The 26,306-nt window shown below is 33.9% G+C and overlaps 1 protein-coding gene across 11 annotated transcripts; it reads left to right on the top strand.

The window, feature by feature from the left end:
* On the top strand, positions 1 to 25,314 carry LOC129257677 (uncharacterized). 11 transcript variants are annotated; one of them, XM_064096581.1, is made up of 21 exons: positions 440 to 733; positions 1,849 to 2,025; positions 2,502 to 2,567; positions 6,130 to 6,247; positions 6,642 to 6,756; positions 7,276 to 7,401; positions 8,042 to 8,234; positions 8,720 to 8,740; positions 9,381 to 9,454; positions 9,846 to 9,903; positions 11,170 to 11,259; positions 11,654 to 11,670; positions 12,202 to 12,327; positions 12,757 to 12,868; positions 13,465 to 13,494; positions 17,394 to 17,588; positions 18,193 to 18,371; positions 19,225 to 19,350; positions 20,006 to 20,107; positions 21,757 to 21,885; positions 23,427 to 25,314. In XM_064096581.1, the coding sequence occupies exons 1-21, from the start codon at positions 676 to 678 to the stop codon at positions 23,472 to 23,474; spliced, it is 2,160 nt and encodes a 719-aa protein (XP_063952651.1). In that variant the 5' UTR covers positions 440 to 675; the 3' UTR covers positions 23,475 to 25,314. The 11 variants fall into 11 exon arrangements, with proteins under 11 accessions (XP_063952652.1, XP_063952656.1, XP_063952654.1 ...); XM_064096582.1 differs by lacking the exon at positions 8,720 to 8,740 and having other exon boundaries at positions 1 to 733; XM_064096585.1 differs by lacking the exon at positions 2,502 to 2,567 and having other exon boundaries at positions 367 to 733.
* Positions 25,315 to 26,306: the final 992 nt, after the last annotated feature.

The raw sequence follows: 26,306 nt of genomic DNA, 5'->3' as shown, positions 1-26,306 counted from the left end.
ACTCCCGGTCCCACCTCTTGATGTGGTACGCACACGGTGGCGGGGTGCTAACTGCTAACAGCTAGTTTGTTTCTGCAAACTGTTTTACAGTGGCAGGGATTACTTTAACGATTCTTTTTAAATGAGTTTTTGTTTGTGAAATAATTTGTAAAAATTATTGTCATGGTGAATTTTTAAATGCGTCCTCACAGTTCACAGCATGATCTACTCCCACTCTACTCACGGTCTTTACATTTGAATGACCAAAAGAAGTTTGCGTGCAAGAACGGCCGAGGCTCACTTTTGTTTACATCTGTGTTGATAGTAGCACGTGTGAGCGAGACAGCTCGTTCAGCTGTACACCAAACATGCACGGACAGGGCGGCCATAGCAACGGGTATCAACGGGGTCTGCGAACAATGGCCACAAAAACTCTCGGGGGCCGGGAGGGTCATGAATTGATTGTTATTTGTTGTCCTTGGTGTGAGAGTGTGTGCTGAAGAACACGTTGAGTGCGATAAAATACCAAAATACCTTTCAAGAGGAAGCCTTTTATTGTAACAACGCTGGATTTAATTTAAAGAAACGCCTTACGGTCCTAATTCGATTGAACTTTGAAGCCAAGGAAATGTTAACTTAGCTTATTTGGGACTGCTGAATGAATCATTGAATTGAATGTTCTGAAACTTGAATGAAATGGCGAGCACGAAAGCAGACCCAGTCAACACAGGTCCTCTAAAACTGGAACACGACAGTGAGTATTCTAATCTTAGCCAGGAGGCTCCTGGCTAAGTATTCTTGATAATGGATTAGCAGTTTAGGCCCAGCCCCCAACATGCATATGTAAAACTTTCTTGATGTAACTTTTTTTTTATTACTATTAATATTATTATTCTGTTTATTCATGAGTTCTTCATGTACTACACGTATGTAAAATGTTGATTCTGTGATCTGATCTTCAGTCTTCTTCTTCTTCTTCAAGCTACACTGCCTCCTTCAATCCTGAAGCTTCTTGCAGTATTGTAGTACCGGGGACCGGCACATGCAATACACTGGGTGAACACCCTACTCTTTGACGAATAGTGTATTGGTTTTAACGTGCATAGGTTGTGACTCTCCTATACACGGGACCAACATTTGCGTCCTTTCCGATGGACGGAGTGTTTTCCAACTGCATTCACACCCGCACTGAACACAGCGGTGAGGCACGTTAACACACAACGCTAGCATCATTTTTTTTGTTAGACGTCTTCCGGCATGCTGCGGGACTCGAACCCACGCACGTTGAGATCTACCATCTTTTCCGGAACAGGCGCTCTAACCGACTAAGCTACACTGCCTCCAGTCTGGATTAGCCAAAATTTTCCTCTGGCTCAGCTAGTGTCCTAATTGACTTGGAGCAGTTTCTGTTAATTATTGAATAGCCGAAATCTATTACAGTTAATTCAATTCAATTCAATTGTAACTAGGACAAATTCATCATGCTTGTGTCTGAGCCTGAAGAGAGTGATTTTGAATTGTGCCAGTCCTGAGATTGGGTATCGAGACAATGGGTATAGAACCCTCTGGATTTTACAAATCTATATTCTGTTATAACCTATGAGTAGGCCTATGATTCGAACAGTAAAAATAAGTAGTATTTCGAAGGCCAACAATAAACAGAAGCATTAGGGTAACAGTAACGGATTTGGCCTTGATGGCCTTGCAACATTTGTTTTTATTGCTGTCAGTGTCTGCAGATTTACAATTTAAAAATCTAAAGTGCTTTATCCACAATTTATTTTCACACTGTGGATAAAATATACTTACAGTAACTTGTCAATGTAATCTTATTCTGTAAATATATATTTTCGTGTCTGTCTTTCACAGTAACACCCCGAGACCTTCATCACATCAACGCAATTGGCCTATCCAAATCACTCGGTGATTCACATAGATTCAAAGGCTTTCCAGATTCTAATTTTGTTCAGGGAAGAGATCCTCTCCGTGGTTCACCTAAACCCATCCCCACAGTTACACACAGAAGACCGCAACATTTTGTGAAAGGTAAGATTTTTAACATGGCAGATTTTAAAGTGTTCTTTCCTAAAGTTGTTGTAGCTTGTATAGGAAATAAAAATGTTCCATAGATGCTGGAGTGGAGAATACAGTCATTTAGATCTTGGAAATAGAAATGACAGTTTTCAATCTTCATATATATGTTATGTATGCCTTCATATTACACTATTTTATCAAGAACTTGTTAAAAACATGCTTTTTTGTGAAAATTGTCTTGGCACCGTTTATTTTAAAAAGATTGTTTTGTTTTTAAAATTCACTGATACATTTACTTGTAGTTCTAATGCCTGATTATTTTCACTAAACTTTCAAAATATGAGCAGTTTTTATTTGTGATTTTTTTTACTCTGATTAAAAAAAAAATGTATTTGTATCTTTCTTCTACCAGTTACATTTCTTAAACTTGATTCGTCCTACTTTGTCTAATTTTACTCAAACCTTATTTTTCCTTAAAACAATACTAGGTGTTCCTTTAGATCACAAACTACAGAATAATGTAGAAAGCAGTGAAGAGACAATGTTTCAGAATGGTAATCCTTGCAATGATATGAATGTGTTGCCCACCACCACCACCACCCCCACCCCCAACAAAAAAGCACTTGGGAACATTTATTACCTGTTGCATAAAAGTTTATATTGTTAACTTTGTCATCAATACTACATGTAGCTGTGAGGCATCTTTACTTGATATATTAAAATAAAAAGTCATCAAAGTTTCCATGGATGTCATCGCTGTAAATGGCAAAGTTAACATGAATTAAAAAAAAATTGCAACTTGGACTGGCTTTATTATTGGATAAGACTGCTTCCATTATATGACTGAACTAATACATGAACATTGTACACTTGATCTGATAATCTATCTTTTCTAATAATTACAAATGGAAATGAAGCTCTTTATGACCAAAAGGTTTCAAATAATATTTTCACACCTCAGTCACTATAGATGTGGAATATTCAGGAAATAAAGCCAGTCAATGCTTCTTGTCATTTTCACCTCTGATTCAGGCACATTAAAAAATCATGTTTGTTCTTAAAGGAGAATGAAACCTTTGAAACCAGCTGAATCCATATCAAAGAGAAAAATCAAAGAAACATGTTGTTGAAAGTTTGAGGAAGATTGAATGAATAATAAGTAAGTTATGAGCATTCGAATATTGAGATCACTAATGCCATGTAGTTCCTCCCATTGGCAATGCGACCAAGATCTGTGATGTCACACACGTACAACTCCCTCATTACATTAGTACTTATTTCACTTATATTCTCACTTTTAAAGAGTCTATCACAAGGTGAGGTGTTCTCTTTATGAGAGGACAAGTACAGAGGTTTCACAACATTATATCATTGATGAATCGTTTGTCTTATGATTAGAATGAGCAAAAAGAGATGTTTTGGGGTATATTTTCAGTGTCCAAAAGGGGAGAGTTGTTCATCTGTGACATCATAGATCTTGGTCGCATTGCCAATGGGAGGATCTCCATAGCATTAGTGATCTCGACATTCAAATGCTCATAACTCTTCTATTGCTAGTCCTATTTTACTCAAACTTTTGTTGATCTTATTCTTTGATTTTTCTGCTTTTACAAAACCTAACTTGTTCCAAGAGTTTCATTCTCCTTTAAGACTTAGATCACACTGGATGAGCTCTAAACATACACATACATGTCTACTGTTAAAAACTGGAGGCAGTAAGCCTTCTTATTTGCAAAGGGGACATCAATAAGCTACTTTGGAATAAAAGGAGAGAAAAAATGATAAAAACCCCTGATTTTTATAACATCTTGATAATATTTAGTCGCCTTGTCAAAAGAAGCATTGTGCATTGGTGTGACCTCTGTAAAAAATGATTGATTGAAAGTGCTTAAACTGCTATATTTAGTCTTGTAATCTCTTTAGATATAGATGTATCTATACGCTGTTCCCTCCTTGACCCCCTATTGGACCCATTTGAACCCATACCAAGCTATTACTTTTTAACATTGTTTATTTCTTCTGTATGCAAGCAAATACTACATGTATATCAGGCCATACATTGCAATATTTGCTTTCACACTGTTTATATCTTCATACCACAGTACATGTATGTAATTTGAAAAATATAGGTGGATATTTCCACTTTCAATTTCAATACACGTACATGTACATACACATTACATTAGATCAAATCTTAAAAATAACAATACATGTATAATACTAACTCAACCTTTTCTCCATGTACATGTATGACAATTGTATACATATACGTACCTGCTTATTATCATGGTTTTATCAGAGCAACAGATGCACTCTGCATTTCAAGGACTAAATTCCTGCCAGGTTCCCACTACATCACTTGGGCCGAGTAAATATGGATAAATTTCTAAATAATGATCTAAGTGTTTATCCCCTTAATCGTCCACTATGCATTGCGCCAGGTTTCTGCAAGAGCTTATCATTTAGTTTTTCCTCTTCCTGTATAAAAAAATTCAAGCCTAATTACTAATTAGTAGAAGAACATCTACAATCGACAGTACATTTGACTCATTAGAAGGTGCATCAGCAGGAATTAATACCTGAATGAAAAAAACCCAGAATAATCATCAGTTCATTTGAGCTCTCCCGATATCCTCTGCTTGTTGCCATGGTTGCAGGATGTAGTGATCAATCAACTTAGGATAACTTTATTGGATTATTTTCCCATTCAGATATCACCAACACCTCTATTCATCAGAGTATTCTTTCCCTTGATATTTTAATCACTCTCCTAATCAAATTAACCTCACATTCATTTCTCAGTTGCTTTATTTGTATATCCTTGTTGGTAATGGGTTGTATTGGTAAAACTAATTATTGGCTTAAAGGTGCTTTGCTTTTATTTCAAATGTATTATTGTTTTTACCCAATCTGTTTTCAGTGTGTTGACTTATAGTGTTATGATACACATGTCTTGTTGGGTGTTGGTCTTTCACTTATTCATCATTAGTCTCAGTTGCTGTAAAAAAATGTCTTTTCTTTTTTTCTAAAACCTGGCTCGCACCTTTTCGTTTTAAGTTGCATTAGCGTAAAACAGCCGTACGCAGCCTACATGTTACACAGCAGCCAACTACGCAGCAAATTACTTACATGTTGTTGCAATCACACTTTTGCCAACAAGTTGATTGGAGCTCGTACAAAGTTGCATGGAGTAAAGTGAGGTAAAATCGAGCACTAACACTGTCTTAATGCCTGTGTACACTCACTGTTGCTCATTCTTGCCCGCATTTCTATTGCCACTCTTCTTTGATCGTATGAAATTTGGTTGCTTCATATTTTTTTTTGGATGTCTGAAAAACTTTCAAACTACATGCACTGAGCTAGAATGCAAAGCCTCTAGTTTGCGTATTGACTTCAATACAGGTATCAGCTTGTTTCATTGTGTTTTGTTGCATTTGACTGCTCATACAATCTGCAACTGAACGCAATCCCAAAATGCAAAGGTGTGAGCCAGGCTTGAATAAGAAAAATGATGGAAAGTAGACAATTTTGCTATAAAATCAACCTCATGACATTTGACGAGTATGTTAAAAGTTATTGAAGTTTTCACAAATTAAGCATTACATGTAGATGGATACATTTAGATCAATGTATTGTACAGTACATACATTGTGGTTGTAATGCCTTAAAAATGAACAATTTTTTTATATATATTATCATATATCTGTTGATTTTTTATCCTTGCAAAGCCCCCCACCCCTTTGCTTGTCTATTCTTCAAAAAATGAAAATTGTGTGAATAAAATTAGAATAACAATGAATAGAGGCTCCTTATAAATGAACTTGCATACATGTAGGTGTGGAACTGTTTGAAATGCTGCATATAGGCCTACTGTATTTTAACAAAATACAAAATAAGATAATGCTTGTTGTGTGTAACACTCATATTTATTTGTGTGAAGCATCAAAATAATGTGGACTATAGATTTGTGATTTTGTTGCATCAACTGCGGTAATGATAAGTGTAGATGAGAACAACTAGCTTTTGTTGGACCATCAAAGTTTTGAAATATTTCTGTTACTGCACGATATGTGTATGTAATGAGAGTTAATTTTGAATTCTTTCAAATGCATTCAGGGAGACCTAACGTTATTGCAAAGAATGGAGTGCAGTATGGTTCTGAAGAACATGGCACAATGCCAAATGTTCCGATGTCAGCCAAAAAGAAAACCCCCTTCTGGAATGAAGATAGAACGTGAGTCCATTGTATTTTCATTGTGTGTCATACAACAATAATGCACTGTACAATATTTTATATAGATCCAGGGAGCCTACAACTTATTTCTGCACATGTTGTATTTGATAACTTTACCTCTTAGATTTACATGATTTTTTTTCTACCAAATTATGACTTCTTCCTTACTATCCATTTTTAAAACATTCATGCATTAAACATTGGAATGAAATAAAAGATACATTGTAAGTTCATTTAATCAAAATGTTCTAGATGATGTCATTATGCAATGCAAATGATACTTATTTATCATATAAAGAAGCCTAAGACAATAAGTGATTCTTAATATGTTGTGAATACACTTCATATTCAAGACATAACCAATGATCAGGATGTTTCTCCTTGTTCTTTTTAGGTCTGCTGAAGTAAGAAAGAAAGTGAGGCAGATGAGAGAGGCTGAATGGGATCAATCACAGTGGAAGACTTTTAAGAAAGAACAATCGAAATCAGATGTAGAGACAAAGAAGAAGGTAATGATCGACCCCCCCTCCTGCTCTTTAATATCTTCATTATGTTCGGACTATGTACAATCACCAAATTAGATACTACATGAATTAGTGAACAGTATGTTTGAATTGTATTTTTTAAAAGAAACTGCGATTTGTCAAATGTCAAATAATTAAACATTATGATAACCAAAAGATATGAAAATAAAAATATGTGGAAGTTAAAAATTTATTAATAAAGTGTGGTGGGATCATAGACAATTATTAAAGACGTGCATGTAAATTATTATTTTAAAAAGTTGGCTAATTTGAATAAGTTTTTAATCTCTTGGAAGCAAATGGCCAGTTACTGTACATGTAGCACCAAGTGCAACCTTTATCCTCCTTTGTCTTCTAATGTAATGAAAAATACAACAAAAATATATTGTATTTTCGTACTTCACCAGAACAGTTGAAAGCATTTTTTTTTTACTCTCATGTAATAAGTTGGAATGATCTGCTGTGCTAACATGAATATCACCGCATTTGCAATACTTTGTACAGGATCTTCAAATGCTAAGAGATTATAAACCGTTTGGAAGACCAGGAGCTGGAGCACCAAGAGGAGAACGAGAAGCCTATAGAACAAGGGCTGTATCTGATGACCAACTTAATGATGGACCAGAACTTGTAAGAATGCTATTTTGGTTTCACATGATCATTCTGATTTTAAATTTGTATTATCTTGAGCTTATGCTATTACAATTTCCTTTTCGTTCTTGAGTGTATTTTGTTTTATCTTCAAAACATAATCTATAAATAGTTTGTTATATTTGCAGAAAAGTGGGAATTGCTCTTTATTGATTTAATTACGATGCCTCCTGTTGATGCTCTGTAAATAATATATCTTTAACAATTTTGGGGTTATTTTTGTCTTGGTTCATGATAAAGAAAAGAAGAAGAATGTTGCTGGGGTATGAAGAGCTTATACAAGTATCTCAATATTCAGAAAATTATTTAGGGCTGCTCAGAGAAAGCTACATTATAGAAATACGGGAGTGGTAGCATCCTCTAGTCTAATGACAGTCTCCTAATTCCCATAGAGAACCCTTCCTAGGTTTGAGAAGGTTGCTCCTCTATTGAGTCATAAACTCTAAAATCTAGCTTTTTTGAGCTGTCTTAACAAATTTTTAATTTCTGAGGTATAATGTTTTAACAACATCAGAGTTGCATCATGCTTTTTGAGTGAAACATGTTTAACTCCTATCCCAAGCGCTCTCCGCATTTTCTCTCGTCTTTCAAATCTTTATATATTTTTTTATTTCTACAGTTGAAATTCCTTCAGTTTGGCAAACCTGGCAACGGGGCACCGATCCGGACCGACTCTGGCAAGTTGAAGGCTAGTATCCGAGCAAACAATGATATCAGATTCAGAGAAGGAGCAGGAATGAGAAAAGGGGTAGAGAATAATACAAGATATACCAATCCTAAGGAATATGGAGATAAAGTTAACTCAGAACTGGGTAAGGAATTTATACATGTAATTTGAATGGGTTTCCCTGACATTTATGTAGTGGTTTTATTGCCAGGATATATGGTTTCCACCTTGAAAATTTGCCTTTTCTGTTGTTTTATTGCAACGCATAAATACAATACCAGTATCATAAATAAAATTACACCCATTACCAAAGGAGTAGTCCATGAAATGTCTGTGCATCAAGTAGTCTTTAAGTAATTGAGAATTTTTGTGAAAATGACATTTCACTATCCCCAAAATCAATGAAAATACATGTATACCAATATTTGTGAATTCTTGTGTATGCCTGTATGTATCATAAACTAAAACTGTATGATAAAAGAGCAAATATGTGATTTCTAGTTTAAAGCAAGAGTGTATTCAGCTTTAAAAAAATATTTGGATTAAAAAAAATAATTAATAAATTTTTGCATAGATGCATCTGCATATTTTATAAAATATTTTTTGTCATTTTATTTCATGTTATTGGAGTTTCCATAAAGAACTCTCAAGGTATTATTCACTATAGTTTGATGTTTTTCCCATTATATTTTGTTTTGCGCTTTCTTCTACGGGGCTTTTTTGAGGTTGCTTGCTAAAAACTCTGAAGTTCTATGAATGTTTTCTTTGTTCTTTTCCAGTTTAGGGCTTAGGGTTGATTGATGATGGAATATGAAGCAAACAGTATATTATAGTGTGGTTAAAAGAAAGGAAACATCTTTTTTGTTTGTTTGGTTTTAATTGTTTTTTTAATAGTATTTAAAAGGAAAATGTCTTTATTTTGCTTTGGCCTTCATTGTTTCAGGAATATTATCAATGTGTTTCAGTTATACTTGATATTTTTCCTCTTACATAGTTTGACATTCTGCTTATATCCAGCACTGTATAAACATTTTGGAGAGTACCTTGGAAAATTTTCTCTGGTTAAATCTTTCTTTCTTCTTGTAAATATCTGTTTAGCTTCAGGATCTTGAATTTGCTGAAAATTTTATTTTGCCAGGTTATTTTTTATGCTTATAATTAGCAGAATTGGGAGTTTTGTGTATTCACTTCTTTAGGTTTGCTGTGCACGGCTTTCATGTTTTCTACTAGTAAAATTATATGATTTGATGATTTTATTCATAATAAAAATGTAATTCTGTGAATATTTCAGGAAACATGGCATTAGAAAGGAGAACAGTAAGAGAAATGGAGAGACAGATGGAGAAAGAGGAAGAGAGAAAAACGGTAAGTCTGATTAGTCTGACTATGAAGACACCATTGAAAAAAGGAAATCATTTTGACTTTTGCATGATTTATACAATCTGAGAGAAGAAATAGACATGGAAAAGGATATATTTTGTTTATGCATTTATTTATATAATTTCAGCGAGTAAATCATGATTTTTGTTCACAACCTATACCACATGTATGTGGTATGCCCTGTAATAAAGTGAGACCTATTATCATACAAAAAAGAACATTAATATTTTGTAAACTATTTAGTAGAGGTAAACTATGTTCTGAAAAATTGGAAAATACACATTACCTTGAAAATTGATCAGCCAATCACCCCAAAATTATGTTTTATCCCAATTATGTTATATACATGGTAATGACTGTATTTCTTATTTTACAGTGGGAGTATAATCCTTTTGGAAAATCTGGTGCTGGAGCTCCTATCAAGACTGAATCGGGTAAGTCAATATTTGCTTTTAAAAAGGGAAACTACTGATAATTAAGCCAATTAAAGAGTAGATCAATATTTTAAAGATATCAAGGTTCTTGGCTGTGAGGATGTGTGGTAAAAAGTTTTATGTTACAGTGTAGATTTCTACTTAGTGGTTACAGTCATAGTAAAATGGAATTGGTTCTTTTTACATCATGTTATATGAATGGCAGAAAGTAATTGTGATGATGTGGTACATGGACATTGGTGGTGTATGTACTGGGTAATATCTTTCAACAAATTACCTCTAGATTCCCCATTCAACAAGAGTTTTTCATTTGAATTAGTACCATAGGCATAGATGTATCTATTTATTGTCTAAATTTTCTCATGATGACTACACTTCACTTGCAACTGGAGAGTAGTAATGTATCTTTTTGGTAATTTTCATTAAAAGTGGCAACAAATTTAAGGAACATTTTTTCAAAAGTCATAATATTTACTGCAGGGAAGTATAAGTGGTTATAGAATGCGGTCAATACGATAGATGCCTGCAGTGAAGCTAACAACAGAAAATCAATATCTGTGGTTAGGTAAACAGAATCATAACAATGGAAGATCCTAGGATATTGATTGATTGCGCAGCACTCCCCCCCCCCCCCAAGATGTACATGTAAATAGCACACGAAGAGATAAAACTATATTAGGCTCTCTATTAAGACAGACACATACCGTATGAATGATCGTGCATTGAATTGCCTTCATGCATTGGCCATACAGATGAGCTAATTATGAGAAACAATGCTTTGATTTCATTGTAATGTCGTAATACCCTAAATAATAACCCTAAACATCTATAACATCTGTAACAATCAAAGGTATACAAAATGATACAGTCCTGTACATGTAGCATCTTTCACAATTGAGTTCGATTCTGTCTGGTTGAAGTACTAAAGCAGTGAGATTATCTTTTAAGTCTTATAGAGGATAGTTTTGGGAGGAGTGAGAATGCCTCAATATAGTTGTAGTATTAAAGATGAGTTATCAAAAGGTAAATATGTAGTTTTCTTTTGATTTTGGGAAATTATGTGGGGGAAATGTGAAAAACTGGAAAAAAGTTGATTTTGGATGAGCCTCATAATTTTTTTTTTTATATATGTTAAGATTCTCTGGTTCATTCAAACAATTGAATGATTTTTGAGTGGCGTTTCTCCAACAGTGACTTTATTTTACGTACTAGATCAACCCTTCTGAATAATGAATATAAAAGTGCATTATGATAATTCTGTTTTAGGTAATCTAAAAACTGGAAGAGCCAGGACACTTGCCAAAGACCCACTGGAACTGAAACAGATTGAAGAAAAACCACACATGAAGAAACTTGGTAAGTCATTGACAAAAACAAATTATCTTTGGACTACTTCATCCATTGAATATCAAATAATCCAGGCAAAGGTCAGTGACAAAGCTTGAGCCTCTCAAGCAGTAAATTTTCATGGATAAAAGAAAGTTTTCTCATCATTTCCAATCGTCAAAGTGCACATCTTTTAATGCTGAGTGATTTATTCCCTTGATATTTCACTTGTAATCAGCTTTATTTCATTAAATCCAATTTGTTAAATCCTATTTAAACACCCACAAAACATTGTTTTGTACATTTAATTATACATAGAGTTATATTTATTTGCCTTTGATTTATATGCACAAAAATTGATAGTTCTTGAAATGTAATGGAATAATTACCTTATTTTATTCTTTTTCCTCCATCTCTTTAACAGCACCAGAAGAAGGCAATGTAAGTATATATTAAATTCATCCAATGAACACTTTTCATTATTGCTATAGATATTTTTTGAGATATTGATATTATTCAATAACATTTTCTTAAATTTTCAAAAACTCCTCTTCACTGGAGTCTAAAAATTTAGTATACCCGGTATTTTTATTTATCTTGAATTTGTTTGTAAATAGCGACTCTTGAATATGATGCAATTACACATATTCCCATGTACTAAATTATAGATCAAGCTAGAAGCCAAATGAAACTGCAAGTCTAAGCAGGTATTTGTTAAAAAAAAAAAAGGCACATCAATCACCTATATAACACAAGAATCAGTGAGCATGCTAAATTATCTGAATGAGAGTATTTTTGCAGCTTACCAGCAGAAATTTGAATTTCATGCTATATATTAAAATGATAAGTGTTACTATATATTTTTTTTATTTATAGATTTGTTGTAGATGCATACATGTAGATAAAATCAAGACTGTATTTGTTGTGCATAATAAAGGAAAAACATTAAATTGTCATTTTTTTTCTCTATAGACTGTACAATACAATCCATGGGGGAAAGGTCACGGGGCCCCAGAGAGAGATGCCGACGGGAACACCAAGAAGCTTACGTGGGGTGATCCAAATACTGCTTCAGAAAACTTTGTACCTGTCAGCACGGTAAAAACAATTCATTAGATGTTCAAGATGTGGTCTTAATCATAGTGCAAACAAAGTTTATTATCTAATTCTCATTATTTGATTATTTGCTTCTCTGTTGAGGTAATTTCAGTCTGTAGCTCAATTAGAGAAACAATAGATTGTTTGCACTCTGATAGAGTCAGACATTGTTCGTGTTTGTACTACAAACAAGAAAGTTGGAAGATTTATTAGCCATGTGTTTTTTTTATCTAACTCATATCATAAGGCCTGTATATCAACAGTTTAATGATTTTTCCTCACCAGAATCACCAGTGGTTCAAGTGATGTATGTACTTGAAATTGTCATATCTTGATGTGAGTTGGTTGATGATTAACTGAACGGAAGTCATGAAACTATCATGTGGATGAATGAAATTTTATATTTCTTCCTCCCCTTGTCATGATCAGGGTGTTGCTTTAGAAACCAAACCATTCGGAGGTGGTGGTCATCAGATTGATGAGAAGGGAGAGAAGAAAACCCGTTTCCATCAGACGTTACAAAACTCTTCAAATCCTGGAGGTAAATTACACTCAAAGAAATCTTTAAGGAATTCATTGGTTGATTATTTAAAAAAAAAATGTTTAAATTAAATCTTGTACAAGTAGGTTTATATATTACTTCATCAGGTAAACTTTGGTGTTTTAACATGGAAATGCTATTATATGGTCTAGTAAGTGGGCTATCCTAATATCATTGAAAAGGACCTGTTTTCTATCCTATACACTTGTTTTATAATATTGTATCAATTTTTGCTATAGTATTCATATTTAGAGCATGAAATATGATTTTTTTTTTTCAGGATGTTTACTATAATTTCCAGTCAAACTTCTTGATGTGTTTGTCAGTACAGTCAGTGTATTATTTGGTGCATTAAAAAAAAAATTACATTGAACCATTATTTCTTTCAAATTACATACTCGCCCATTAAAAAAAAATAATTTGTTATGATTTCATTAATTCATCTGTTCTTCAATTACTACCCTTTTCCTCTCTTAAATTTGGTTAATTTCCTGTCCTTTTTTTGATATTTATTTTGATTATTTCTGTATTGTGTAATTTTCTGTTGTTATTTCCCTTTATTATGTCCAATCTATCCATCATCTTGCTATACATAGGAACTTTACGTGGCCCTCTTCGGCAGACAGGTACCCAATATGATTGCCCGTAGTTAATGTTTGCTCACTTGCTTGAAAAATGCACTATAACTATTGCCTGACCCTTTCATCTTCATTTAATTTAAAAGTGATAAAATTTGCTCATAATGCAATATTTTTTTTTTCCATTTTACCTGAAATAATAGTGAAAAGTGAATCTTGTGATTAATTTTATTTTTTCCATCAAAACCAATTAAAGGTAGTATTTTGCTTTTGGCTGATCTTTCAAATGAATAGCTTTGATAAATGCTATAGAAGCGCAATGAGTGTAGTAATCTGGAATATGCACCAAATTAAAGTGTGTTGCACTGTATAATATCTTTGGTAAATGCGTACTGCACTGTGTACCCTCAACTATAATATCTTACCCAAAGTCGCACCTCAAGAAGCATAAACATTTGCAAACTAAAAGCAACCAAGAGCATGCATCCAGGAGAGATTGAACTTCTAAAGCTTCGCCTGAAATTAGCCATGAATAAATAAGATAATTTTCATTTTTAAATATCAAGCAAATAATAACCATGTGGTTTCAGTGGATAAGACAAATTATCACATACTCTACTAAAAAAAAAGGATATAAAAGTTATCTTGCTATTCTAATTGTCTCGGAAGTCATAGCAAATGTTATTGTTTACTTATTAACATTGCACTTTGCACTGAAAAATTGTCACATTAACTGATTGTGCTGTGCCCCTTGCTCATATACAAACATGTATGAAAGCAAAAATTATCCCTCAACAGCTGTCTGTCTCTGTTTCTCTAAATCTGCCTTTCTCTCACTTCTCTTTCACTGTCAGCCTTTCTCATTTTTATTTCTTTCTATTCGTTATTCTTTTATCTCTTTCATGTTTTCTCTCTCTCTCTCTCTCTCTCTCTCTCTCTCTCTCTCTTTGGATCTGTTTTTTCCTCTCTAAAACATCCTGAATATTCTTTTTTTTTGCACTGCTCTCACAATCTTTTCTCTGCATTGTTTACTTATTCCATTTTGTGTTTTTCTCATATCTATATCTCTTTCTTTATTTTCATTTATATCTTTCTTTATCTTCTCAATGTTTTCATTTCTGATCACCTTATCATCTCACCTTGGGTGCAGGCATCTATAGGGCTCGGGTATTTGTGACTCAAAGGACCTCCCTGAATTCAAAGGGTAAAATGGGCATTGGCAACATATACATTATTTAATGTAAAAAATACAGATCAATAATAAATCAATGAAATAATCTAAATGTAGTCATGTAATGATTTAGTTAATGAATATTTTGTGTCTTACTGATTACTGGGAAATGGCAAGAATTTGGTAAATTTGAAGTTAGATACATTTTTCATCCAGTTTATATATAAGTAGTCCCTTTAACTTATGGGCCTACATGTTTCAATCAGTGCACATTTGTAAAGTACATGGAATTCATTGAAATCCACAAAATGGTTAAACTTCATTAAATCACGCAAACAAATTAAATTCTAACAAGTTATCTGGAGTGATACTAACATACATGTTAAAAAGCTAATGCGTACATGTACTTAAAAATTTTCAGGACTGTATTTGAGAGAATTTAGAATGAATTATTGTTTTAAGGCAAATAATTTGGACCTCGATATACTATTTTGTTGCTCACTCAGGTTAATTTCACAATTTTTAATTAGATATTTTTGAGCATTTTTTTTTCATTAGTAGAAATCTACTTTGCTGATGATTATGATCAGAAGAAAACTGAAAAACATAGAACAATGTGAGATGATGCATCATTGTTGGATTATGAATGCATAATATTTTAATGTTTATGTAGATGCACTTTATTGCTTTGCTTCTGCTCTTTAGTCTCTTCACTAACACATTTTTTGAAAGTGTAGTGATATCATTAATCATATAAGCACTTCACCTAATTCGACTACATAAAATACATTATTGCCTACTTTCAGGTCAACTCTGTAAGTTCATGAGCCTTTATCGCTTGTTCAAGGGCAGACTTTTGGCAACTTTTTAATGTTTAAAGGCTTGCAGACAAAATTAATTAAGCTATTATTAGTTCTTGTGAAGAGCATCACTAAAAGATTTCATATCCACTGAAATTGGGATGATCAAATAGTCCACTTAGAATGAAATCCATGACATTTCATGACAACTTCTCAGGCTCATTTTTGTCTCGCCTGCATAGCAGAGCGAGACTATAGGCGCCGCTTTTCAGACGGCGACGGCGGCGGCGTCAACATCAAATCTTAACCCAAGGTTAAGTTTTTGAAATGACATCATAACTTAGAAAGTCTATGGACCTAGTTCATGAAACTTGGACATAAGGTTAATCAAGTATTACTGAACATCCTGCCTGAGTTTCAGGTCACATGACCAAGGTCAAAGGTCATTTAGGGTCAATGAACTTTGACCATGTTGGGAGAATTATTTTCAAAATCTTAACCAAAGGTTAAGTTTTTGAAATGACATCATAACTTAGAAAGTATATGGACCTAGTTCATGAAACTTGGACATAAGATTAATCAAGTAAAAACGAACATCCTGCTTGAGTTTCAGGTCACGTGACCAAGGTCAAAGGTCATTTAGGGTCAATGAACTTTGGTCAAGTTGGGGGTATTTGTTGAATTACCATCCTAACTCTGAAAGTTTACGGATCTAGTTCATAAAACTTGGACAAAAGAGTAATCAAGTATCACTGAACATCCTGTACGAGTTTCAGTTCACATGACCATGGTCAAAGGTCATTAAAGGTCAATGAACTTTGGCCGTGTTGGGGGTATTTGTTGAATTACCATCGTAACTCTGAAAGTTTATGGATCTAGTTCATAAAACTTGGGATATAAGAGTAATCAAGTATCACTGAACATCCCCTGTGAGTTTCAGGTCACAAAACCAAGGTCAAAGGTCAGTTAAGGTAAATAAACTTGGGCAATGTTGGGGTAATTGTTGAATTGCCATCATAACTTTGAAAGTTTATAGATAGAGTGAATGAAATGTGGACATGGGTGTAGTTGACAAGTCTTAAGTCACCGTTCAAATGTCATTTATGGTCAATGAACGTGGTATTATGTCATTATATGAATGGTGTTTTTGTGAATGATTATTTTATAGTAGTTTTCAAGTTAGCACTGCTGCTATATTAAATCGCGTAATGCAGGCAAGACTGCCAGAGGCGTTCCACTTGTTATTTTTTTATTGTATTTAACAAATGCATTTGTAAGATTGATTTATGCTAAGGGAGTGGTGCAAAAATAAATGTGCAATCAGTTCCAAATTCCACTTGTGGGGGTGTCGTGGTCTAGTGGTTAAGGTTAAGACTATCGTCTTTCAAACCGAGGGACGTGGGTTCAATTCCCAGCCATGGCATGTTTTCCTTCAGCAAGAAATTTACCCACATTGTGCTGCACTCGACCCAGGTGAGATAAATGGATACCAGCAGGAAGTAATTCCTCAAAAAGCTGTGAGCACTGGAATTGGTAGACCAGCTTAGCCGGGGTACTGTAAGAACACCTTGAACAGCTAACAAGGTGGATACGTGCGTTATATAAATCCTATATTATTATTATTTTGCTCATATTCAAATGATATAATTTCTTTATCTCCAATCAATAAAATTGTACCACTTCTTGCAAGAAGTAATCATTCACAAATATGTGGTTTCTCACAAGATATATTGTTGTTCGTGGACACTGTAAACTTGCCTTGCAATCAATTGAATACTTTTTGCAACATCCTCTTCCTGCTTTTTGAATGATCTGCTTGAGTTTTATGTTATAACAGAGTGGCATATCCTTGCTTCTTTGTTTTAAACAAAACGTATCCATAATTATGTACAATATTTTCACATTGAATCCATTGAATGTGGGAGCGGTGACTTCAATAATTGATATCCATGAATGTTCTTTCTATTTCTTTGTAGAGTTCATGATTGAGGATGGTGTGAAGAGAGATTCCAGCGAGCCATGGGGTAAACCTGGCGGGGGCGCACCTGTCTACTTACCAGATGGTAGCATCTATGCTGCTAACAGGGGTAAAGCCGTCATGGACCTCATGGGTGTAGACCCGCCCAAACGAGAAGAGGTTCAAGCCAAGCACCAGTATCTAGAATCACTCAGTAAGTTTGGGGTTCATTTTCATATATGAAGCTTGCCTCAAGCTGTAATTCCTATGATACACTATTGGAAATGGACCTATCATTACTTTTGTGCAACTCTTAAAATGTGTTTTGATAATGATTCTTAATATTTATTTGTTATACCCCGTTTTCATCTGTGAAGAATGTAAGGACCCAGTACATAAGGCCATGAGAAAAAATATATATACATGTTTAGCATGCCCTTCCTCTTTCTTTTTGCAGACTGTCTGTGTAAAAGAAAAATAATCATGTGTAAACCCCCCCCCCAAAAAAAAAGTAAATATGAATTTCTTTCAGGAAAACTGATGCAAATGATTTCCCAATTCAAGTAGCGACTTAACGAAAAACAAACAAACAAAACAAACAGACATGATTGCCATTTTAGAAACATGACCAGCTGGTTGTTTTGAATAAATGGGTCAAATTGAAAGGAAAAAAAAGGACCTTTTCCTTCTTTTTTTTCTTCAAAAAGCAGGACGCTAAACATGGTTGTTGTTTTTTATCTTTTTTTTTTTCAACGTAATGTATCAGTGTTTGTGATGATGATAATGATGATTATTATTATTATTTGCTTTCTGTATAGAAACTGAGATTGATTATCAGAAAACTCAGAAACAGCGTGAAGCAAGGGAAATCATGAAACCAGGAGGGGAGACTGTGAACTGGATCAGAAGCAAAGAAATTGGATACCCCAGTAAAGACCCAACAACAGGCACTGCTCTACCGATCCATCATAAGGCTACATCTGATATCACAAGACATGTAAGTACACATTACTCTTGTATTCTTATGCTCAGAGAAGTCGAGAAGAATGTCAAAATTGCATTTGTATTAATTGCATGCCTCTCTCTACTGAGCCTCTCAATTTTTCTATACAAATTATTCTTGAAATTGTCATCCAAATTTCGTTTTACCAACCAATTAATCAAAGTCAACATATCTCCAATTCCTTGTGTGCATATTACTTGTCCTTGTGTTGAATTATTAAAAACAATCAAGTACAAAACTCATCCTATACAGTCAAAGTGAGCTGCATATATATGCAAACGACTTAATGCCACTTTAACTCGTATCTAAAAAGTTAGATCGGTTAAATCTTATTGGCTTTTTTGTATCTCTATATTGAAAGCATGAGGGGGCAGACACAGAGAATGCCATTATCTAATGTAAACTTTCTCAGCAGTATCTCTTCATTCAATTGTGTGTCATGGAAAACTGTATTCAGATATTCCTTATCTGAACTGATTTATGCATTACGTAACACATGTGCCACCAATTTTCATTATTCTGCAAGGCCTACCTTTCCTTGTTGGTTGACAACTTTTCTTAAGCTGTACACTCGTTAGTGAGAATCAGAAAAAAAGAAGAAATATTTAACTAAAATATGAATCCCAAGTCCAGGGACCCGTTGCATAACATTTTTGCCATAAAAAAAAATTGCCAGAGTTTTTTTATGGCAAAAGTGGCAGACGGCCCTAAAGAGAAACTCAGTGATTAATTCATGGTGTTGAGTAATCTTTTGTCATGTAATCATCATGTACAATTAAGCACACCAATTTTTGATGAAATGAAATACTGAATGAAGATGATCTTATTCAATGATGTTCTTTAACAGGTGATGGACATCAGAAGACCAGGACTGGATGCACAGGACTATAGAACAGACTTAATCCATCAAGCTGAGCAGAGGAATAGACAGAAGCAACTAGAGAGAGAGATTTCAAGACACGAGATTTCCAAGGTTAGTAATTTAGTACATTAGTTCTTTAGTACATCTCTCAAGGGGGAAGTTTGAGAAAAATGCTGGTAAAGGTTTGAAACTGATCCATTGAGGAATGTTTAAATTTTGAATTTGTGATGCCATATGTAAGCAGCTGCCCGTTAGGAATGTAATATTCCATATATTCCCATTATAAACTGGTTCAGAATTATTTTTTTGAATTGCATTTTCTGGAATTTATATCATTTTAGATCTGCTTGCAATTTACATCACAAAATAAAAACCATTACTCTGTTTATCTTTAATTTTTGCCAAATCAACACCGATTTTTCTTTTGTTTTCTATTCTTTTCTTTTAGATTAAAACTAACTCTACATGAGGGTGAACTTCCCCTTTATGCATATCATCTATAGAATGATAGCCCAGAATTCATAGTTTATTAGGAGATTAAACAAAAGTAAATCTTATCAATATTGTAATCAGGTAGCTACCTTCATTCACATGTGTTGTTGTTGACATCAAATTTTGAGAGATCCGCATGTATTCCAGAAAGAAATTCAAAATAAAATTCCTTTTTCATTCCTCATCGTTTTCTTGGGCGACCCTTCCTCCCTTTCCACGAACAGACAATCTTTTTATGAGATGTTGAAAGTATTTTTCCCTTCTTCCTATGCAGCATCATCAGTATTTGGGGCAGAACTGGGGTAGACCAGGGAATGGCGCCCCCTACGAACCAGCGATGAAGAGACATGCTCTTGATCCAGACACGTTACATCAGGTAAACTAAGGCCGTGTTTATGCTTCCACTTTTCAGGCCAGAATCAGCGTTTGCAAACGTGATTAGTCCAAAACATGGTTGCGTCCATGCTTACTTTCATAGAAACGCTGTTTCAAAACGCCGATCGTAAACTCACAAAAAGGTGCGTTTGTGAACGTCGTTTGACCAGAATCAGGCTTTCTGGGAAAGTATAAACAGAACCACGATCGTAAACGTGTTTAAATGACGTCACTTGGTACATGCTTCCGGTGAGATGAAAATCCGCGGGCAAATAATCGCATTGCCCCACGGGCGCATGTTACCTCCACGGAATTACCTCTCATCTTCCCTTGTTTTCCATGTGTAGTACTATTACTAGTATTACTCTTCCAATTTGTCATCACGATGAATGTTGAGGGATTTACACAAAAAAACCCAGGAACATGAGTTATAATGAGGAGACATCGGTAGATGCACCAGTAGCATAAACAAATAGATATTTTATTATTTTGTATACTTAATATTCTTTATTTTTTCTTACTATTATCCTCACCATGGTGGAAATTGTATGGATATATCAAGAAGCCCCATGCAATGACTAAAATATTGGAAATTGTTCGATGTTTATATAACAGTCGACGTACCTTTCCCATAACAACACTAAAAAAAAAAACCTTCGAAAAAGGGCGCGCCCATGCAATTTGACCTCGCTTTCCTGCTCAACGAAAATTACGATGCGAAGCCAGCTGGAGATCATGATTTCGCCTCTGAAAAGTTAAGCATAAACAGCACTCCCAGAACCACGTTTACGATCGGCGTTTTGAATCGACGTTTGACAACGCTGATTCTGTCCTCGCAATGGAAGCATAAACACATCCTAATTCACACACAAACATCCTTTTTATTTTCAGTTATTAAAGGGCGCATATGAAAGACCTTTTTTTGTGACATACCTCATGCTTTTGGCAGAAGCATTTTATTTGAAAATAATCGCCTTTATAAATCCTAGGGAAATAGAAATATAATCGTGTTGAATATCTATGATTTAAGTATGACTTTATATCCATGCAGGAATTCACTCACCCATGAAGGAAACTAAAGCTGTTGAATAGATATCTCAGTATGCATGATTTTATTATGTTTTGAAGAACGTTTCATGTAAATGGTAGCTTGTAGGAGTATATTTGCATGTTCTGTTTATTTTTTCTCTCTTGATTTTGCATTTATTTATTACTCATATTGCATGAATTCCTCAGACCCTCCATGTCCTTATTTTATTCTTCACTATTTTAACCATATATCATTTCCTCTTTGCATGCCTCCCTTTTCTCCTCTCATTCAATATAATACACACTTACACATTGCATGGAATTTATGTATGCGTGCATATAATTTGCATACATTAATCTGTTTGTGCATATTTAAACAAATACTGTAACAATGTGTTTCATATCAAACAAAATTTGACATCTTCTGAAATGTCGCTGCTCACACGTACACAAATTTAAAAAATGGTTATATATCCCTCCACGACCATTTTACCATTACTTCATTCCATACATAATGGCCTTATCCACTAATATTACACTTGCATAATTTCACACAAATATAATTACATCTACAATGCATACATACCAACCAATCCTGCCCATCATGGACACCACCAATAGATGAAAAGGGTTCCTGAGCCAGCCAAGACGTGGGCCCGTACCAAGGCTCTAGAGGGCAGGTTTCGAGATCCGGCCAACCAGCCTGGAGTGCCTCGCCAGAATCCTCTGGTAGATTCTACTGCAGTTGTGGTGTGTATGCAGTGCAGTAGTTAGTTATAACTGACTTGGGGGCCATTTCATAAAGCTGTTCGCAAGTTAAGAGCGACTTCAAGAATGACTGGTGAACCTTTCTTAAGTGTTTAACCATCACCAATGGTGTATACCATTTACCAAAAGAAAGGATCACCAGTCGTTCTTAAAGTAGCTCTTATCTTATGAACAGCTTTATGAAACACCCACCAGCTCTTAAAGGATCTTACTACAATGACCCAACTGAGACTGGATTTTTACTGTTGTATGAATGTGCAGCATCAAAATTGGGGTTTATCAACTTTAAGTATAAGTTATCAAGGTCTGATTTTGTGCGAAATCTAATGAAGTTCTAAAAGTAAGGCAGATATCAGCCCATCTTTCGATTGGTATGATATTTGATTTGAACTTTGTAAATCCCCTTTTTGTGTGTAAAATTTTAGTACTTTCATTCTGCATTTGTGTAATTTCTTGCATTTTTCCTTCACAGCTTTCTTCATAGTCTATCTTAGTTGTGGTAGAATAATGTGTGCTGGTCTTTAGTTTGTAGAATATTGCACTGAATTATGAATTAGGCAGTACCTTTATTGGTATTTTTTTTCCACATCGTTCTGACTTGTATGAACATCCGAGTGTTATACCCTAATATTATTATTTTTTTTTAACCTTTAGTAGTGCCATCAATTGTATGCTCTTTAATTGATAAGATGCACGTGGTGTTAAACTCTACAATACTAGCCATGTATTCTGAATCTAGGTCGATATCAGAACAACTTGCATTTTGCAAGATAATAGTATTTCTTTGCTAATACCTTCTTACATTAATAGGCATGTTTTATTTCTAATTTTATGACCACTCTTAATAAAGTGTATTCAAGTACAATGGCTTTATATTTCCTGCTGCAGATAGTTTTGTTTTATTAACTTATAATATTGACAGCTGTCTTTACTCTTATAAGTTTTAACCCATTATGGGTACAGTAGTAACACAGTATATAATTCATATTAAAACAACAAAACAACTTCCATAATTTTTTTAAAAGGAATCTTGTATGGTATAATTTCAGAAATTGTGTAATGATGTAAAATAAATGAAATGAAATATATTTTTGGTCTGGCAAGTACGAAAGGCAAACAATAGTTGGAGCCAAAAAATAATACATCTGCCATATTACAAATATCTTAACATCATTGTATAAGGTACATAATGCATAAAGCTTTGCAGTCACACATGTAAAGAAAGAAATATATCCTAACAGTTGACTTTAATATGCTTTCTGAAAAACCCAAGTTGGGATCGATTTCATATTGGAAAGGTTCTTAAACTTTTACTTTGTTTATAACTCACTGTTATTCTTTGTATTATAATTGTATTCATTATTCTTTAGTGTTGTCTTTCATTGTAGTGCTTCAGAAACATATACACTGTAATTGTAAATTGATTATTAGAAAAGATAATGCATGGTCTTTATTTTTAACATAAATACTCAAAATAGTCTTAATTTATTAAAATTTTGTTTTCTTTATATTTCCCACCACAGAATGGATCATATCATCTCAGAGCACCGTGGGGAGCTTACTCTGTATAGAACCAAATCACAGTCATCAAGTGCCTAGAAGGAGAAAAAAAAACAAGCAAAGGAAAAGAAAAAAAAGAGATAAAAAAATAATGAAAGGTTCTGCTTAATTAAAGCAATATAGGATTCTAAGCTGCTTTTACACAGTTGGTAATTGGGAAATTTTAATTTGTTTTCAATAATTTGAAATGGGAACAAGTTTATTGATGATTATATGAATATAGGTGCATTTTTAATTTTGGAAAATTTTAGGCAGACTTTAAGTATTTATTAGTGAAAGACTACCAGGTGTGCTATAGTACAAACTTGTTGCTATGCATTTGTATATAATGTATGAAATGTTTATATGACCTGTAAATATACATTGTAAATATGAACCATACAGTCTGTATATTTTATTATGTTTTCATACTGTATATGAACATTACATAGTTCTGACAAATCTTCCAATATAAACTATATTGTAAAGTAAGAGATTACATGTACCACTTACATATGTTTTGTAAGAGAAACAAAATATTTTCCATTTTCCATTTATGAATTCCGTGTGAATATTGTTGATACCGAACAAAAAAATGAATGAATGTAATAGATGAAAGGAACACACTATTTTAATAGGATTTTTAAAAAGCAATCAACTTTATGAAATTTGAATGGCTCAATTTGATGCAAGTTGAATATGTGTGCTTGATGAATAATGCAAACAGACAGGGTCTATTTGTTATGTGTGCTTGAACAGAAAATGTACACTATGTTATTTTATAGACTGAAGGAAACATGTTAAGTTAAATTTCTAATGCCTGTACAATTAGAATAAGAATATGTTAAATTACATTTTACAAAAAAAAAATCATGGATAAAAAATGAAGTGTTATTTATTGAATTAGACTTAATTATAAGTAAAGCTGCCAGCTATTCCTATGCAAGAATTTAAGATTTGCCTGTTAAATGAGATGCAATTGTGAGGTATTTATAGTGTATGCTGTATTGTTGCCTATAGTAATAGGTTTTGTAAAATTAGCAATACGTTAAGTTGTACTGAAATGTTTCTTTGTTGTGCATGTTTTATTTGTATGTTGTTTTGTTTTGGTCTTATGATAATAACTTTATCCATCAGGGAGGGAATCAATAATGATTAAAACCGAGATGTTGAAGAAGTTGACTTTCCAGTACTTGCAAGTACAAGACTGAGTAAATGTGTTGCATATGTCTGTGTTTAGCAGTTATTTTGTTTTTCTTCACAAGGTAACTGAAATGCTATCAAGCCAAGGATGTAATATACAGGAAATTGAGAGACAGTTATTGTACTCCACCTCGTACCCCCACCAGAAAGTTATTACTTTCTTTATCTTTTTTTCCCCCCGAGTAATTCATGAATTCTATAGAACTAATAAAGATATAATTGACATTTTTTCCTCAAGATTGCTCACATTTAATGATTGAAATAAAATACTAATTTTGTACTGGTCTCGATAAAAAAAAAGAGAGTTTTTGAATTGAGATAAATCTGTGCAATAGCAAAACATGTTTGGCCTTTATAGATTCTGCTTTTATTCTTTTATGTATTCATGCAAGAAATCATGAAAAAAAATCAGTTTTTACCTCTTTATTGATACTCCATCTTTATAATTCAATGTTTTTTCCCTTTATATGTAAACTATGATTTTTCTTAAACTGTAAGACTTTGGATTGAGAATGCTCTGTGACTGCAATTGTGCACTGTCATGGCTTGGTAGTTGTTTTTGTTATGATATGCTGTCTATATTTTGTATACCGTAACAACGTATTAAAATCCATAATGTACGTACAGGCAGCTGTACGTATTAAGCAATAAATATTTTGCAAAATATCATACTGTTGACTGCTTTGAATTAGATATTTGTGAAGACTTCTCATTTTTGTCTCGCCCACTGGAGGTGAAAGTGAGACCTCAAAGTTTTCCGTTCGTCATCCATCCGTTATGACAAGTAATTCTGCAACCATAAGTCATTTTTTAACCAAACTTGGGTTGCACATTCTATACCAGATATTTCACAATGAGGTTTGGATACATTCTGTTGGATGGCAAAGGAGATCTTGATATTTCTAGTTATTTTCACAAGTGGACGAGACACATACAATATGGAGAATGCCTTGTTTAAAATGAATCGTCGTTTATGTATGTTTTCTTTTTTATTTCTTTCTTTATTTTTTTTTGGGGGGAGTGTTGAAAAAGGTGCAGGCTATTGCCAATATTGCACAATAATGTCCTTTAATTGGTAATTAAAAAAAATCTGGCAATTGCATGATTGCAATATTGTGCAAAATTCTAAATCGGGCCATTACGCAATAAGGACCATTGGTTCTTAAAGATCTCTTGGTAAATCAGGGTCTTGCAGACTATTGCGCAATACTCTCTTGATCAGTAAACCAGGTTCTTGAGGGTTATTGCGCAACATTGGCTCTTTGGGGCTATTGCGCGATACTCTCATGGTAAACCAGTCTTGGGGGCTATTTCGCAATATTGCGCAATACTGTGTTGCGACAACTAATGAAAATCAGGCTCTTGCAAGCTATTGCGCAATATTCTCTTGGTAAACGAGGCTCTTGCAGACAATATTGTATTGTGATTGATGAAAATCAGTGTCTTGCAAGGTATTGTGCAATATTGCACAATACTCTCTTGGTAAACCAGGCTCTTGGAGGCTATTGCACAGTAACTCTCTTGGTAAACCAGGCTCTTGGGGGCTATTTGGTCTGACACCATTTAGTCTATATGGCTACATCAACTGTTTATGAATTCTTAGTTGACTATCAAATAAAAATAAATTAGTTGAATTACAGTCCGATAGAATTATATTAAGC

Source organism: Lytechinus pictus, chromosome 3 (assembly GCF_037042905.1).
Source record: "Lytechinus pictus isolate F3 Inbred chromosome 3, Lp3.0, whole genome shotgun sequence".
Classification (NCBI taxonomy): domain Eukaryota; kingdom Metazoa; phylum Echinodermata; class Echinoidea; order Temnopleuroida; family Toxopneustidae; genus Lytechinus; species Lytechinus pictus.
Note: the sequence above shows the minus strand (reverse complement) of the source record. Positions and strands in the feature narration are given on the sequence as shown.

Coding starts and splice junctions, on each gene's coding strand:
- LOC129257677 (XM_064096581.1), top strand. CDS start 676: ATGGCGAGCACGAAAGCAGACCCAGTCAACACAGGTCCTCTAAAACTG. Junction 9,904..11,169: donor TCCTATCAAGACTGAATCGG/GTAAGTCAATAT, acceptor ATTCTGTTTTAG/GTAATCTAAAAACTGGAAGA. Junction 17,589..18,192: donor CCAGTATCTAGAATCACTCA/GTAAGTTTGGGG, acceptor CTTTCTGTATAG/AAACTGAGATTGATTATCAG.